Genomic DNA, 12614 nt, shown 5'->3' on the forward strand with positions numbered 1-12614 from the left:
CTTAAGTTAATACTTTGTAGCGCCACCTTTTGCTGCGATTACAGCTGTAAGTCGCTTGGGGTATGTCTCTATCAGTTTTGCACATCGAGAGACTGAAATGTTTTCCCATTCCTCCTTGCAAAACAGCTCGAGCTCAGTGAGGTTGGATGGAGAGCATTTGTAAACAGCAGTTTTCAGTTCTTTCCACAGATTCTCGATTGGATTCAGGTCTGGACTTTGACTTGGCCATTCTAACACCTGGATATGTTTATTTTTGAACCATTCCATTGTAGATTTTGCTTTATGTTTTGGATCATTGTCTTGTTGGAAGACAAATCTCCGTCCCAGTCTCAGGTCTTTTGCAGACTCCATCAGGTTTTCTTCCAGAATGGTCTTGTATTTGGCTCCATCCATCTTCCCATCAATTTTAACCATCTTCCCTGTCCCTGCTGAATAAAAGCAGGCCCAAACCACCATGTTTGACAGTGGGGATGGTGTGTTCAGCTGTGTTGCTTTTACGCCAAACATAACGTTTTGCATTGTTGCCAAAAAGTTCAATTTTGGTTTCATCTGACCAGAGCACCTTCTTCCACATGTTTGGTGTGTCTCCCAGGTGGCTTGTGGCAAACTTTAAACAACACTTTTTATGGATATCTTTAAGAAATGGCTTTCTTCTTGCCACTCTTCCATAAAGGCCAGATTTGTGCAATATACTGTTGTTGTCCTATGGACAGAGTCTCCCACCTCAGCTGTAGATCTCTGCAGTTCATCCAGAGTGATCATGGGCCTCTTGGCTGCATCTCTGATCAGTCTTCTCCTTGTATGAGCTGAAAGTTTAGAGGGACGGCCAGGTCTTGGTAGATTTGCAGTGGTCTGATACTCCTTCCATTTCAATATTATCGCTTGCACAGTGCTCCTTGGGATGTTTAAAGCTCTGGAAATCTTTTTGTATCCAAATCCGGCTTTAAACTTCTTCACAACAGTATATCGGACCTGCCTGGTGTGTTCCTTGGTCTTCATGATGCTCTCTGCGCTTTTAAAGGACCTCTGAGACTATCACAGTGCAGGTGCATTTATACGGAGACTTGATTACACACAGGTGGATTGTATTTATCATCATTAGTCATTTAGGTCAACATTGGATCATTCAGAGATCCTCACTGAACTTCTGGAGAGAGTTTGCTGCACTGAAAGTAAAGGGGCTGAATAATTTTGCACGCCCAATTTTTCAGTTTTTGATTTGTTAAAAAAGTATGAAATATCCAACAATCCACTTCATGATTGTGTCCCACTTGTTGTTGATTCTTCACAAAAAAATACAGTTTTATATCTTTATGTTTGAAGCCTGAAATGTGGCAAAAGGTTGCAAAGTTCAAGGGGGCCGAATACTTTCGCAAGGCACTGTACGTGTATCTGCTTGTCCTCTGTAGCTGCATGCCTTTCTGTTTGCTGAAATCCACAATTTTTATAAAACTTTGCTTTAAATACAACTGACTGTTTTCTTGAATCGACTGACAGTGACTCAATGTAGTCACAGAGGTCCACTCCACCCGCCCACAGTCTTCGCCACCCAACTCTACCTAGATGTACAAATTGTGGAGTTTAAACCTAGATAGCCAGAATGTAGATTAATACAGTAGGCGCGTTTGAGTGGTAAGGCGAAAACAACCGACTGGAGACGAAAGTCGAGGAGTGAAGTCGTTGGACGTGCATCGACAACAGCCGAAAGTCCCGACACTGTAATGGTTTTCCAACAGCAAGTCTCAGATCAACATGGCAGAGTCAAAATGGCTGCTATAGTTAATAAATGTTTGTCTGTATAAATAATACACATTTCTACACCCCCCATATCATACATACTGGCAACATAATGTGTGTACAATTCATTGGTTAGAGCAGTTTCCCAAACTCAAGCTTTGATTATTTGAGTCAGCGGGTGCAGTTGGTGAGAAGCAACTGCGGCGACTTCATCAAAAGCGGCATGACCTTTGATCACACGACTTTTGTTGACGCAGTTGACACGTAGTTGCAAGCCAGACAATTTTTATAACCATAATGCTACACACTTTGAAAAGCGCTGACCAACAATGGTCAACGACCTGACAGAAGTGATCCGCTCAAACGCGCCCACACTCCCATATTTTTATCATAGACATTAAAACCAGGTTTTCATATCAATATTCCATGTCATAAGGAAAGCCTGCCTGGCCTAAGAAATTGAACATTTATGTAATCTATGGTTGGCATCATCTTGTGTGTGTTGTGATTTCCAATAGTATGTGTTGTGATTTCCAATAGTATTAGTTTCACACTTGAATCTTATCAAATTGTAATTGTCCAATGCAGATGTTTTTCTCTCAATATAAAATCATTACTGGGTAACAATTAAGTACCTTACTGTGATAGTTTGCAATTAAAATGGTTGGGAAAAAAAACAAAATGGATTACTAGCTATTTCTCAAACAATAATTTAGCTAGGACTGTCTGGAAGTGGTCTGAGGGAGGGGAAAACTAGCTGTTATTGGCAGAAAAGTTTGGAACTTTTTCTTATTGGTCTATTCACTCATTGTGTTGTCACCAGGCAGGCCAAAACTCCATCCCACCAAAACAGGCTGAATTCATGCAGTCTTTTCAAACAGCTCTTACACCAAAAGGGGCATTATCATAATTGTTTTGCAATTTCACAGTATTATTCCAACCTCAGTGTAGAAATATAGAAAAACACAGGAAAATCACATTTTGACTGCACTGGGCCTTTAAAATGTGCTATCTGGATATAACCTAAAACATAATTTCTGTGTTGACAATGTAATCTGCTGCCATATGCAGTCCTATCAAGCTTACGACATAATTGAATACCCCCCCCCCCCAAGAAAAATCACACACAGCCTGAATATAGAAAAACACTTTTTTTTTTTTAAGAGTGTTCTTTTTAAAAGTCACAGTAATGATCTCACACAACTCACTGCCAGGGGCAGAATACATTTAACACCTCTAAGCAATTTATTAGAACAGGGATGTTTGCAGAAAAGTCTACCGTCAAATGGCTCAAACAGTCCTACAAAAGGTTTGCTCCAGTCACCTGTGTCCCTGTATTACCAGCAAGTCTTTCCAGAGCATTGGAATATAAAGCTTTCAGTCACTTAAAATAGTAAAATGTACCCCTTCCCCAAACCCAATGTGTGAAGTATACCTACTTCGGTACAATAAAACCTAGCCTGGAAATGCAAGACACAGATGACTACAAGCACGATTAGCAGTCATACATTCTGTAGCACTCGATTGCTCCACATTGAACGGCACATTTCTTTCAGACAAATTATGCTGTAGTGCTGCTGTAGTAATTATAACAAAATGCAAAAATAACAGCAAAGATGATCACAAGAGGGAAAATAAAATAAAATAAAAAAAAAAGGGCTTTACTTCAGAGTTCTGGTGCTGATAGGAACCAAGTGCTTTGCAAACTTTAAAAGATTAGACTACAAATACTACATTTATCAAAGACTCTAATTGCAAGATATGTCCACAATCTTACCTAGATAGTCATTTCTATGTTCTCAGAAATAAAAACTACTTCAGGCCAAACCGAGCTGCTTTTGAACTTGCGGTCAAGTTCCTGGAGAATGTCAAGTCCGTGGCAGGGGAGTACTTCAAGTGTTTAAGTAATTATTGTTCACAGTCAACCCAATCACACACACACACACACACACACAACAAAATACAATATATTCGCATAGTGGTCTTAAGGTTACTAATAGTATAGCCTGTACAACCTACAAGGACCAGCCTAGATACACATTTGGGCCATGGCTGCCCTAAAGACACAGGTAGTAACATCTGGACCAGGGATAAAACACACCAACCACTGGTCCACCAGAAAAATAAGAGCCAAGCTATCAATAGGAAAATAAAAGGAAACCAGAGGCATCAACTTTCACTGCATAACAAGCAGAAACATTACACTTATAAGGAGTCACTACTTTTAAAAACACAGTTCATAGATTTAGTACAAAGGTACTAAAACATATTTTAAAGTTTAACATCTGAGTAATGCATGACTTAAAAGTCACCCCTTCAAAATAAAAGCTTGTCTAAGATGACCACAAAATATTCAGGTAAAGTCATGAGGAAAGCCAGCCAAAGCCTAAGGAGGAACACACACACTTCAACCTCAATCTTGGAAATGCATATATTCAAGCAGCAATACAAAAAAATATCCATGAAGTATATACGCATAATCTCTGAAAAAAACAAATAATATATGAAAACATCCCTGCTATCTTGTCTCTAAATACAAAACTTCTACCAATAACTTGCTTCAGTGTAACAAGAGAAGTAATTTTTCCTCTTTTTTTTGTCTTTTTATCAGTCCTTTCAAAACAGGTTAAAATGTCAGTCCTCAGCTGTGAATGGTATGGATGACTGTCTTCTTTTCGTCGTTAAAATCATTTCCTTTTTTTCTCCTCTTCTCTCATATACTTGAAGTTGTAAGCATGCAAGCCTCATAGGAGGGGGGGCGGAGGCGCTGACGGAGCGGGCTGGTGGCGATGCTGAAGTCTTAGGCCAGGGCTGGGAAGGCCTCTGGGTCGTCAACATTGGGAACAGACACTCCACCTGGCTGGGGACCAAGAGAGAAAAAAAATAAGGCATTTATAAAAGCTCAAGAGAATACTGGGTCATGTTCAGTAGGGAGAAAATGTTTTTCAGTTGGGAGATTATAGATGAACAACACAGTTCAAAACAATAGTCAACTTCAGCACAGAATTTCACTTTGTGGTCAGTGAAAACAGCTTTCTGTGGTCAGTAACCTAGGGTCCTATACAAGCTGCGTTGCGGAGAACGCGGACGGAGTCACGGAATCCAGACATTCAATTCAACAATATTCAAAAATGCATTGAATTTTGCAGAGAAATCACCTCAAATGTATTGGACTTATTCAGAAATGCATTACATTAGCCCAAGTTAATCATCAGACATGGACCAAATACGTTACGGATTCTTCTGCAAATCACAGGAGCACTACAGAAAGACTGCTAAACCAAACAACAAGCTCTTGTTGGTGCTCACTTGCATTAAGTTGAACACCCCAAAATCCCCCCCCCCCCCCTTTGAAGACCATCAAAGGTAAGGGATTAATTTTCTCGCTTTTTCTGATTTTTGTAACGCTTCTGCTTGGCTGGTTACTGTTTGTAATAATTTGTCAACTGGGCTATGTTCTGGCCTAGGTATGTTCTTGGCTAGGTATGCTTTCGCCAAAAAGCATTTTATAAATATGACACTGTGGTTGGTTTAACAAGAAGTTAATCTTTAAACCTATGTAAAATATGTTTTCAGGATTTTTATAATGAGCATTTCTGTAATTGAATTTGGCGCTCTGCAACCTCACTGGATGTTGGCCAGATCATACCCTAGAGCGGTTAAACATTGTTGTGAACTTAAATAAATGTATGTTCTGTTCTTTTTTTTTTTTTTAAATCAACAAGTGTGATTTTAAGAGAGAACCTAAAAAACGGAAAACTGGAAAATGGGACTTGGGAAAAAATAAAACGGAATCAGGCAAAAAATAAAACTGATTTTATAGGGCCAAAGTAACCGTAGCCTTTTGTGATCATTATTTACAACCATTTGTGGTCAGTTACAACAGCCTCAATTAGCGTTACCTTTTCGGGTCGAACTCCCCCTGCGCGAACCGGACGGTCGGATCGGCCGCCTCCTCCACCGCGGCCTCCCCTTCCTCCACGGGCTCCCCCGCGCCCGCGCCCAGGGCGGCCCAGGTCTCCAAAGTTGATCTCCAGCTGGGCTGTGATGTCGTTGGCGGGCTTGCGGAAGTGGTGGTCCGGGCCGATTTCATCAGGGTTGCCCTGATATAGGAGATTTGACTTTGTTTACATTTAGTCAGAGCTAGAGTTTTACATTTAGACAAGAGTCCACTCATGCAACCATGTAAACTCAAATAGCCAACATACTAACTATTGTTCGACATAATTCAACTACTATGCCAATGTGTATGCATGTGTAGATGAAGGCTTGTTTTATCAGAACTGTCATGGGTTGAATTTTTGAAACAGATACCTTGAACAAGGGGGTCAACTCTTCAATCTCCGGAGTATCAATCACAGCTGGTCTCTGCAACATCCAAGAGAAAGGACCAACAATAAGGCCGAGCACTTTTGTAATGACAGCCTCATGGGGAGGGTTTTTATCTGGTTTGCATTACGATCTGGTTTATATCAGCCTTTTTGGTGGCTAATACATAAACAAAACAACAATAAATCAATACCTTAAAGATGTGCATACTTCTTTAGCGTTGATCAGTCAATAAGAATCAAACTTCTCTAATTGCAACTCCTTTCCAAACTTGAAACGCAACAGTACAGCTAATCCTACACTTCTTGAACATTCACCAATATTAATTCAGTAGAGTATATCCGTAGATGTTTTGACTTCAGATAGATTTGAAATGAAAACAAATGATTTAAACGATTCAGTCACATCCTTAATCTAAATAACACACACTTTGCTCAAATATAGGGTTGAAAAAAATAATGAAACATTAAAAATACAACTAAATACAATGGCAAAACATAAGATATACATGACAGCGCAGCGATAGAGAAGCAAACATTTGGCACAGTTTGTGTCACTTACATCTTTAGGCTTTTCGTCGCTGACATCTTCGCTCTTGGACTTGTGCAGCATGTAGCCCTTGTTCCACTTGCTGTCGGCACCCTCGTTGGGCTTGCGGATGTTAAACTCCACCTTGGCACGCTCCTTATCCTGCATGGCCTTCCATTCGTCCAGGGTCATCTCCTTGGGGCCCTCCTCCTTAGGTTCCTCTACTTCGTTCTCCCTGGAAGAGACGGAGACGCATCTGTTACCGCAAGCTATTACCAGTCTGTTAGCTTTCAAATTGGGTTTGTCGTTTTAGATTTCTTCTAGATTGACTGTAGTGCTACGTGCGTTGTGGACCATGTGATGAATTGAACGTTGAGATCAGACTGAATGAAGCAGTATGAATGGAGCACCCTAGTGAACCGGTACAGTGATGTTAACTCCAAGACTAGGTTTCCCGTGCAAAAATTATATTTAACCTGTAAAAATAAAGGTTAAATGAAAAAGGAGAGAAATTAGTTGGTTATCCCATTTCAGTCAGAACAGCAGTCCTGGGGTGTGTGGGGGGGGGGGTTAACTGGACAAGTCCAGGAGGGTACTCACTTATTCTCAGAGTCAGCAGGGGTGTGTTCCACTCCCTCAGGGGTTTCCTCAGGGGCAGTAGTCTGTTCGGCATCAACACTGGGAACAGAAATTCAATTTATTTATCCCCTCTGGGGCAAAAGCAGAAATCAGTCAATATCAACAAAGCCAGGGCTTCCTCCGTATAGGACCTTGTACATAGTAGTCTGATCGGTCTCCATTTAAGGAAATAGGTTCTGATTTTTTGAACACCCACCTCGTTTCGTCCTTGGGGTTTCCCCGGTTGTGAACACCACTCCCGCCACGCTTCTCCTCGGATTTCTGACTGTTGAGACAAACATAAAACCAAATGCGCCACCATCACTAGTTACAGAGCATCTGAAGATCAAATCCCCCCCCAAAAAATCCTTTGAGGACTCGGAGCAGAAATGACTCACGGTTTGTCGCCACCGCTGTGTCTGTCGAAGTCCCGTTTGCCACGGGAGTCGAAGCTGTCGCCCCGGCCCATGCCCCGTCCCCGTCCACCACGCCCAGCACGGCTGCCACCGCGCCCTCTGGGGGGCCGGTCTCCTAGAGGCCTGATGAGGGACACACACAGACTTTGCATCAAGGAGGGCAGATAGGAGCAGCTCAGGACTATGAATAATACTTTATTGAAAGTTAAAAATAAAATGAAAAAAAAACAACAAAAAAAACATGCAAGGATAAGTATGATTTGAATTTAGACTCCCCCCCCCCCCCCCTTTTTTCTTTACACCACAGTCAGTCTGGTGCCACCTGACACTTAAAAAGTAACAAACTGAAGCATACAATGCGTCCTAGACAACCAGATTTACATTACCAACCCTTATTATCAACAACAAAAATGCTGACCATTGTCATTTACTACAGAAATTACTCACTTGTCTACAGAGAACTCTCCTCTTTCTCCACCGTCGGGCTTGTCCTCAAGGGGTTTGTCGAAGCGGCGCTCGCGTGGGGGTCTCCTGTTGTCCGGCCTCCTGTCGCCGGTGGGCCGCCCCTCCCCCTGCCCGCCCTGGGTGCCAGGCTGGCCCTGCTGGTCCGGCCTTCGGCCCACCCGCCTGATAACTGCTACCACAACAACACATGGAGGCTTTAGATGTGGCCAATCAGCACTGGCCAGAGATGACTACAGAGACAAATGAAAAGGGTTGTGCAGTGAAAAATCCCATGAACATTCACCACTCTTTCAATCAATAATACCTTTTGATTAAAACATGTTTTGGTCTGATAATGGGTGTTGGAGCCAAATAATGTGTAACCAAAAAGTATAATACAACCAAGAGTGGTATAATGCACTGGTGTCTAGACTAGAGACGAATTGCACGAGGAGCTTCAAGTAAGCATTTAACACGAAATATGTGTCAGTTGTCAGCAAATGTGTTAGCTAATCAGCTTCGTCTGGTATGACCTATCTCATGAGGGTGTGGAGTGTTAGCTACGCCCTGTCGTGGTGTATTACTTTGACAGCAGACACGCCTGCTTTCAGTGCATGTAGGCATGGTATTTATACTTGTGTAGTTAAGGACATCTGGCCAAATCACTTGTTTACAAAAAATACAGCGAATGCACGTAGACGAAATCCTAGTAACTTAGCTACTAATTCAGCAAACTAGCTAACAAAAGTAGCTAAGATGATCTGTTTGGAAATGCTTCTGCAAAGAAACGCCAGCACGCTGTCAAAGACTGTCACAACACGTTACTGCACAAACCGTTTGAACAGACAACACAAAACAGTGCTAACTATGCATTAACTAGATCAATTAAACGGTGCAAGGTTTGCTACCTGTATTGGTCTGTTTCTACCAAAATGCTGGAACAACAATAACCAGCATGGGACTTTGGTTGGCTAGCTACCTACCCAATGATGTACTTGCAGGATAACGCACGGGCCTTGACGTTAAACTCGATATTTATTTTATACAGTTTAGTCGCATCAGTGTTTTGAAGAATAGCTAACGTTAGCTAACTGCGCAGCAAACATTCCCCGCAAATCCTAGACGAGCCAGCTACCTTTTTGCTCAGCAAAAAAATAAGTTATCTAATTCATATACATGCCCACCAAACTCGAGCTTTTTCACGACAAACACATTTTACTGCGCAACTACCACTGGAGTATCATCTACAAACAATCCACATCCTGCAGGTGGAATTCATATCTGCGACAGGTTAGCGTGAGTGCACTGTTTGGGTGATATACAGTACATATCCAATGCATTAACCTGTCCAATAATCATGCATTGGATATGTGCATGTTTGCAGTGGGTTCTGTTGACAACAGGACAGGTACCATGTTGACCCTCATCATGCTGTTGTTACCAAGCTGGCTAGGTTTTTGCAGGTTTTGAAATATTTAAACGCAATACCAACGTGTGAACCTTACCTTCTTTCTTCGGAGGTACTGGAGCCTGAGTTTCATCTTTTTTGTCAAGGAGCGGATTCTTCCTGTCCTTCTGTGACTCTTTCTTGGGCTGCTTGGCAGCTTGGGCTGCAGACTTGGTGATACTAGCTGCGGCCGCCTCTTTCTTCTTGTTCTCCGCCGCCTTTAACACCTCGAACGGATCTGATTCATCGTCCAATAGCTGGTCAAACCGATTCGTTACGACGCAGCCGAAGCCTTCTTGCAGTTGTCCGGGCATGATGGCGCCCCTTCGGCGGGATTTACCTCCGATTCTACGAGGCTGGCTGCGAACAATTCGCTAGATACTGCCACAAGATGGCTGGGAAATGTACCCCTTCTCTTCCGGTGCGAGGAATATCCGGGACATTCAGTAGTGCGCCATATAATATGGGGTATGTACTTATCTTGCCAAGCAGGGTGTCACAATATGCTGTTTGTAAACACATGCACATTTTCTCACGTGTCAGGAGGTGATAACTGTTGAATTATTCCTATATCGCATTAGCCATGACATATAATTGCTACGTTAATTGACAAAAACAAAATGCCTATGCACTGTAGGTCGGTAACAATAAATATACTGATGGCCAATAAAAACCTTTATTGCCTTATTGTTTAGAAGAGAATAATAAATATCCAATATGCAGTTAATGCTTTCAGGAAATGTAGACAGAGAGGGGAAGAGGGGACCTTTTTCCAAGTGAAGCATTTCCAAATCCCAATATTCAGCAGCTCTCTCTGTGTGTTCTGAAGATTAAGGAGGATTTGTAGGTTTATAAAAAGCAGAAAACAAACTTGTGTGTAGAGGGCAGGCAGGGAAATATTTACAAGCATTTCGCTACACCCGCAATAGCATCTGCTAAATATGTGTGTGACCAATACAATTTGAGTTGATTTGATCTGACTAGTCACTTCTCTGTAACCTATCAGTGGGAAGTTTGGGAACTCAACCATCCAGCCAAACACAGCTGTTGGCGACAAGGTCATATATTGGATGCCATGTTAATTTAGCTTTTATAATTCTCTATTCTATGAATACAATATCCTTGTAATAGTTTAGCCCCTGTAGAAGGAATCATATTATTTGTTTGTACATAAGCCTACTACAGAGTTTAAACGCTTGAGCAAGACACTCACATGACTAAACTGTGACAAAGCAATTTGGCAAGCAAATGCCTCACCACTTTAGGGCGTTATGAGGAGTCAGTGAAATGTGTGCCATGTACGATATCGGTGACATTACAAGCATCTTGCACCAATAAACTTATTGGAAGTATCCGTGTCATGTTGGAACTGGCATTATATCCTATGTGCTAATGTATTTCTCTTTAGACCTACAGTACAATATGACTCACATTTGACCTGAGACCCATTTTAGTAGTGGGATATTACTGCTATATTAGCCTCATTGTTCAACATTCTGTTGCATTTGGTGTGAGTGACACTATCCATCACCACATAATCTTTTATGAATGAAGTGACATAACAAAAGGAACACATAAGATAGAGATAATTGGTGTGGGCCTAAGGCAAACCACACCATGCAAATAACCCTAATCATGGTTTGTAAGGCTACACCACACCACAGCAAACCTAGGTGTGTGTGTAACATGATACAGGTATCAGGTAAAAACAGGGCGGGTGTCTTTGTTACACCAGTAAACTGGGCCTACACAGCTCACATGCTCTGCAATACAGACAAGACCATCTGCTGCTGCCCTGTTGTTGAACAATTCAGCCAATGAAATATCCATTTGAACACATTCTAATTTGGCAATGTTGATTTTAGACTGAAATACAATTGGCTAGACTTTTGACTACATACTGTGCCTTCAGAAAGTATTCAAACTCTTGACTTATTCCACATTTTGTTGTGTTACAGCCTGAATAAAAATGGATGAATTAGTTTTGTTTTCTCTCACCCATCTACTACACACACTACCCTATAATGACAAAGTGAAACCATGTTTTTAGAATTTTTTTTGCAAATTTCTTGAAAATGAAATACAGAAATATCTAATTTACATAAGTATTCACACCCGAGTCAATACTTTGTAGAAACACCTTTGGCAGCGATGACTGCTGTGATTCTTTCTGGGTATGTTTCTAAGCACTTTCCACACCTGGTTTGTGCAACATTTGCCCATTAATAGTTTCAACATTCTTCAAGCTCTGTCAAGTTGGTTGTTAATCATTGCTAGACAACCATTTTCAGGTCTTGCCATAGATTTTCAAGTAGATTTATGTCAAAACTGTAACTCAGCCACTCGAAGATTCACTGTCTTCTTGGTAAGCAACTCCAGTGTAGATTTGGCCTTAAGTGTTAGGTTATTGGCATGCTGAAAGGCAAATTCATCTCCTATTGTCTGGTGGAAAGCAGACAGAACCAGGTTTTCCTCCAGAATTTTGCCTGTGCTTAGCTCCATTCCGTTGATATTTAACCTGAAAAACTCCCCAGTCCTTAACAATTACAAGCATACCCTTGACATAATCAGCCACCATTATGATTGAAAATGTTGAGTGGTACTCAGTAATGTGTTGTATTGGATTTGCCCCAAATACAACACTTTGTGTTCAGGACAAAGAGTTAATTGCTTTGACACATTTTTTGCAGTACTACTTTAGTGCCCTGTTGCAAACAGGATGCATGGTTTGGAATATTTTTCATTCTGTCAATTAGGTTAGTATTGTTGAGTAACTACAATGTTGCTGATCCATCATCAGTTTTATCCTATCACAGCCATCCCGGCCGGGATGTCCTTGTCTCATCGCGCTCTAGCGACTGCATGACGCTGACACGGTCGCCAGGTGTACGGTGTTTCCTCCGACACACTGGTGTGGCTGGCTTCTGGGATAAGCAGGTATTGTGTCAAGAAGCGGGGTCGTGTTTCGGAGGACACACGGCTCTCAACCTTCACCTCTCCCTAGTCCGTATGGGAGTTGCAGCGATGGGACAAGACTACATACAACTACAAATTGGGGAGAGAAAAAAATACAAAATAAAAATTATTTGTAGTGA

The 12614-nt window shown here is 41.6% G+C and overlaps 1 protein-coding gene across 3 annotated transcripts; it reads right to left on the reverse strand.

Annotated features, from left to right (window-relative positions):
- Positions 1-2873: 2873 nt before the first annotated feature.
- On the reverse strand, positions 2874-12595 carry LOC110530028 (SERPINE1 mRNA-binding protein 1). Of its 3 annotated transcripts, none has more exons than XM_036985588.2 (9): positions 9578-12595; positions 8076-8262; positions 7611-7751; positions 7430-7498; positions 7195-7272; positions 6628-6829; positions 6052-6105; positions 5640-5840; positions 2874-4597 (listed from the first exon to the last, which is right to left on the reverse strand). In XM_036985588.2, the coding sequence occupies exons 1-9, from the start codon at positions 9831-9833 to the stop codon at positions 4538-4540; spliced, it is 1248 nt and encodes a 415-aa protein (XP_036841483.1). In that variant the 5' UTR covers positions 9834-12595; the 3' UTR covers positions 2874-4537. The 3 variants fall into 3 exon arrangements, with proteins under 3 accessions (XP_036841483.1, XP_036841482.1, XP_036841484.1); XM_036985587.2 differs by having other exon boundaries at positions 8076-8265; XM_036985589.2 differs by having other exon boundaries at positions 8076-8323; positions 9578-9933.
- Positions 12596-12614: the final 19 nt, after the last annotated feature.

Source organism: Oncorhynchus mykiss, chromosome 8 (assembly GCF_057628025.1).
Source record: "Oncorhynchus mykiss isolate SJ-2025 chromosome 8, ASM5762802v1, whole genome shotgun sequence".
Lineage (NCBI taxonomy): Eukaryota > Metazoa > Chordata > Actinopteri > Salmoniformes > Salmonidae > Oncorhynchus > Oncorhynchus mykiss.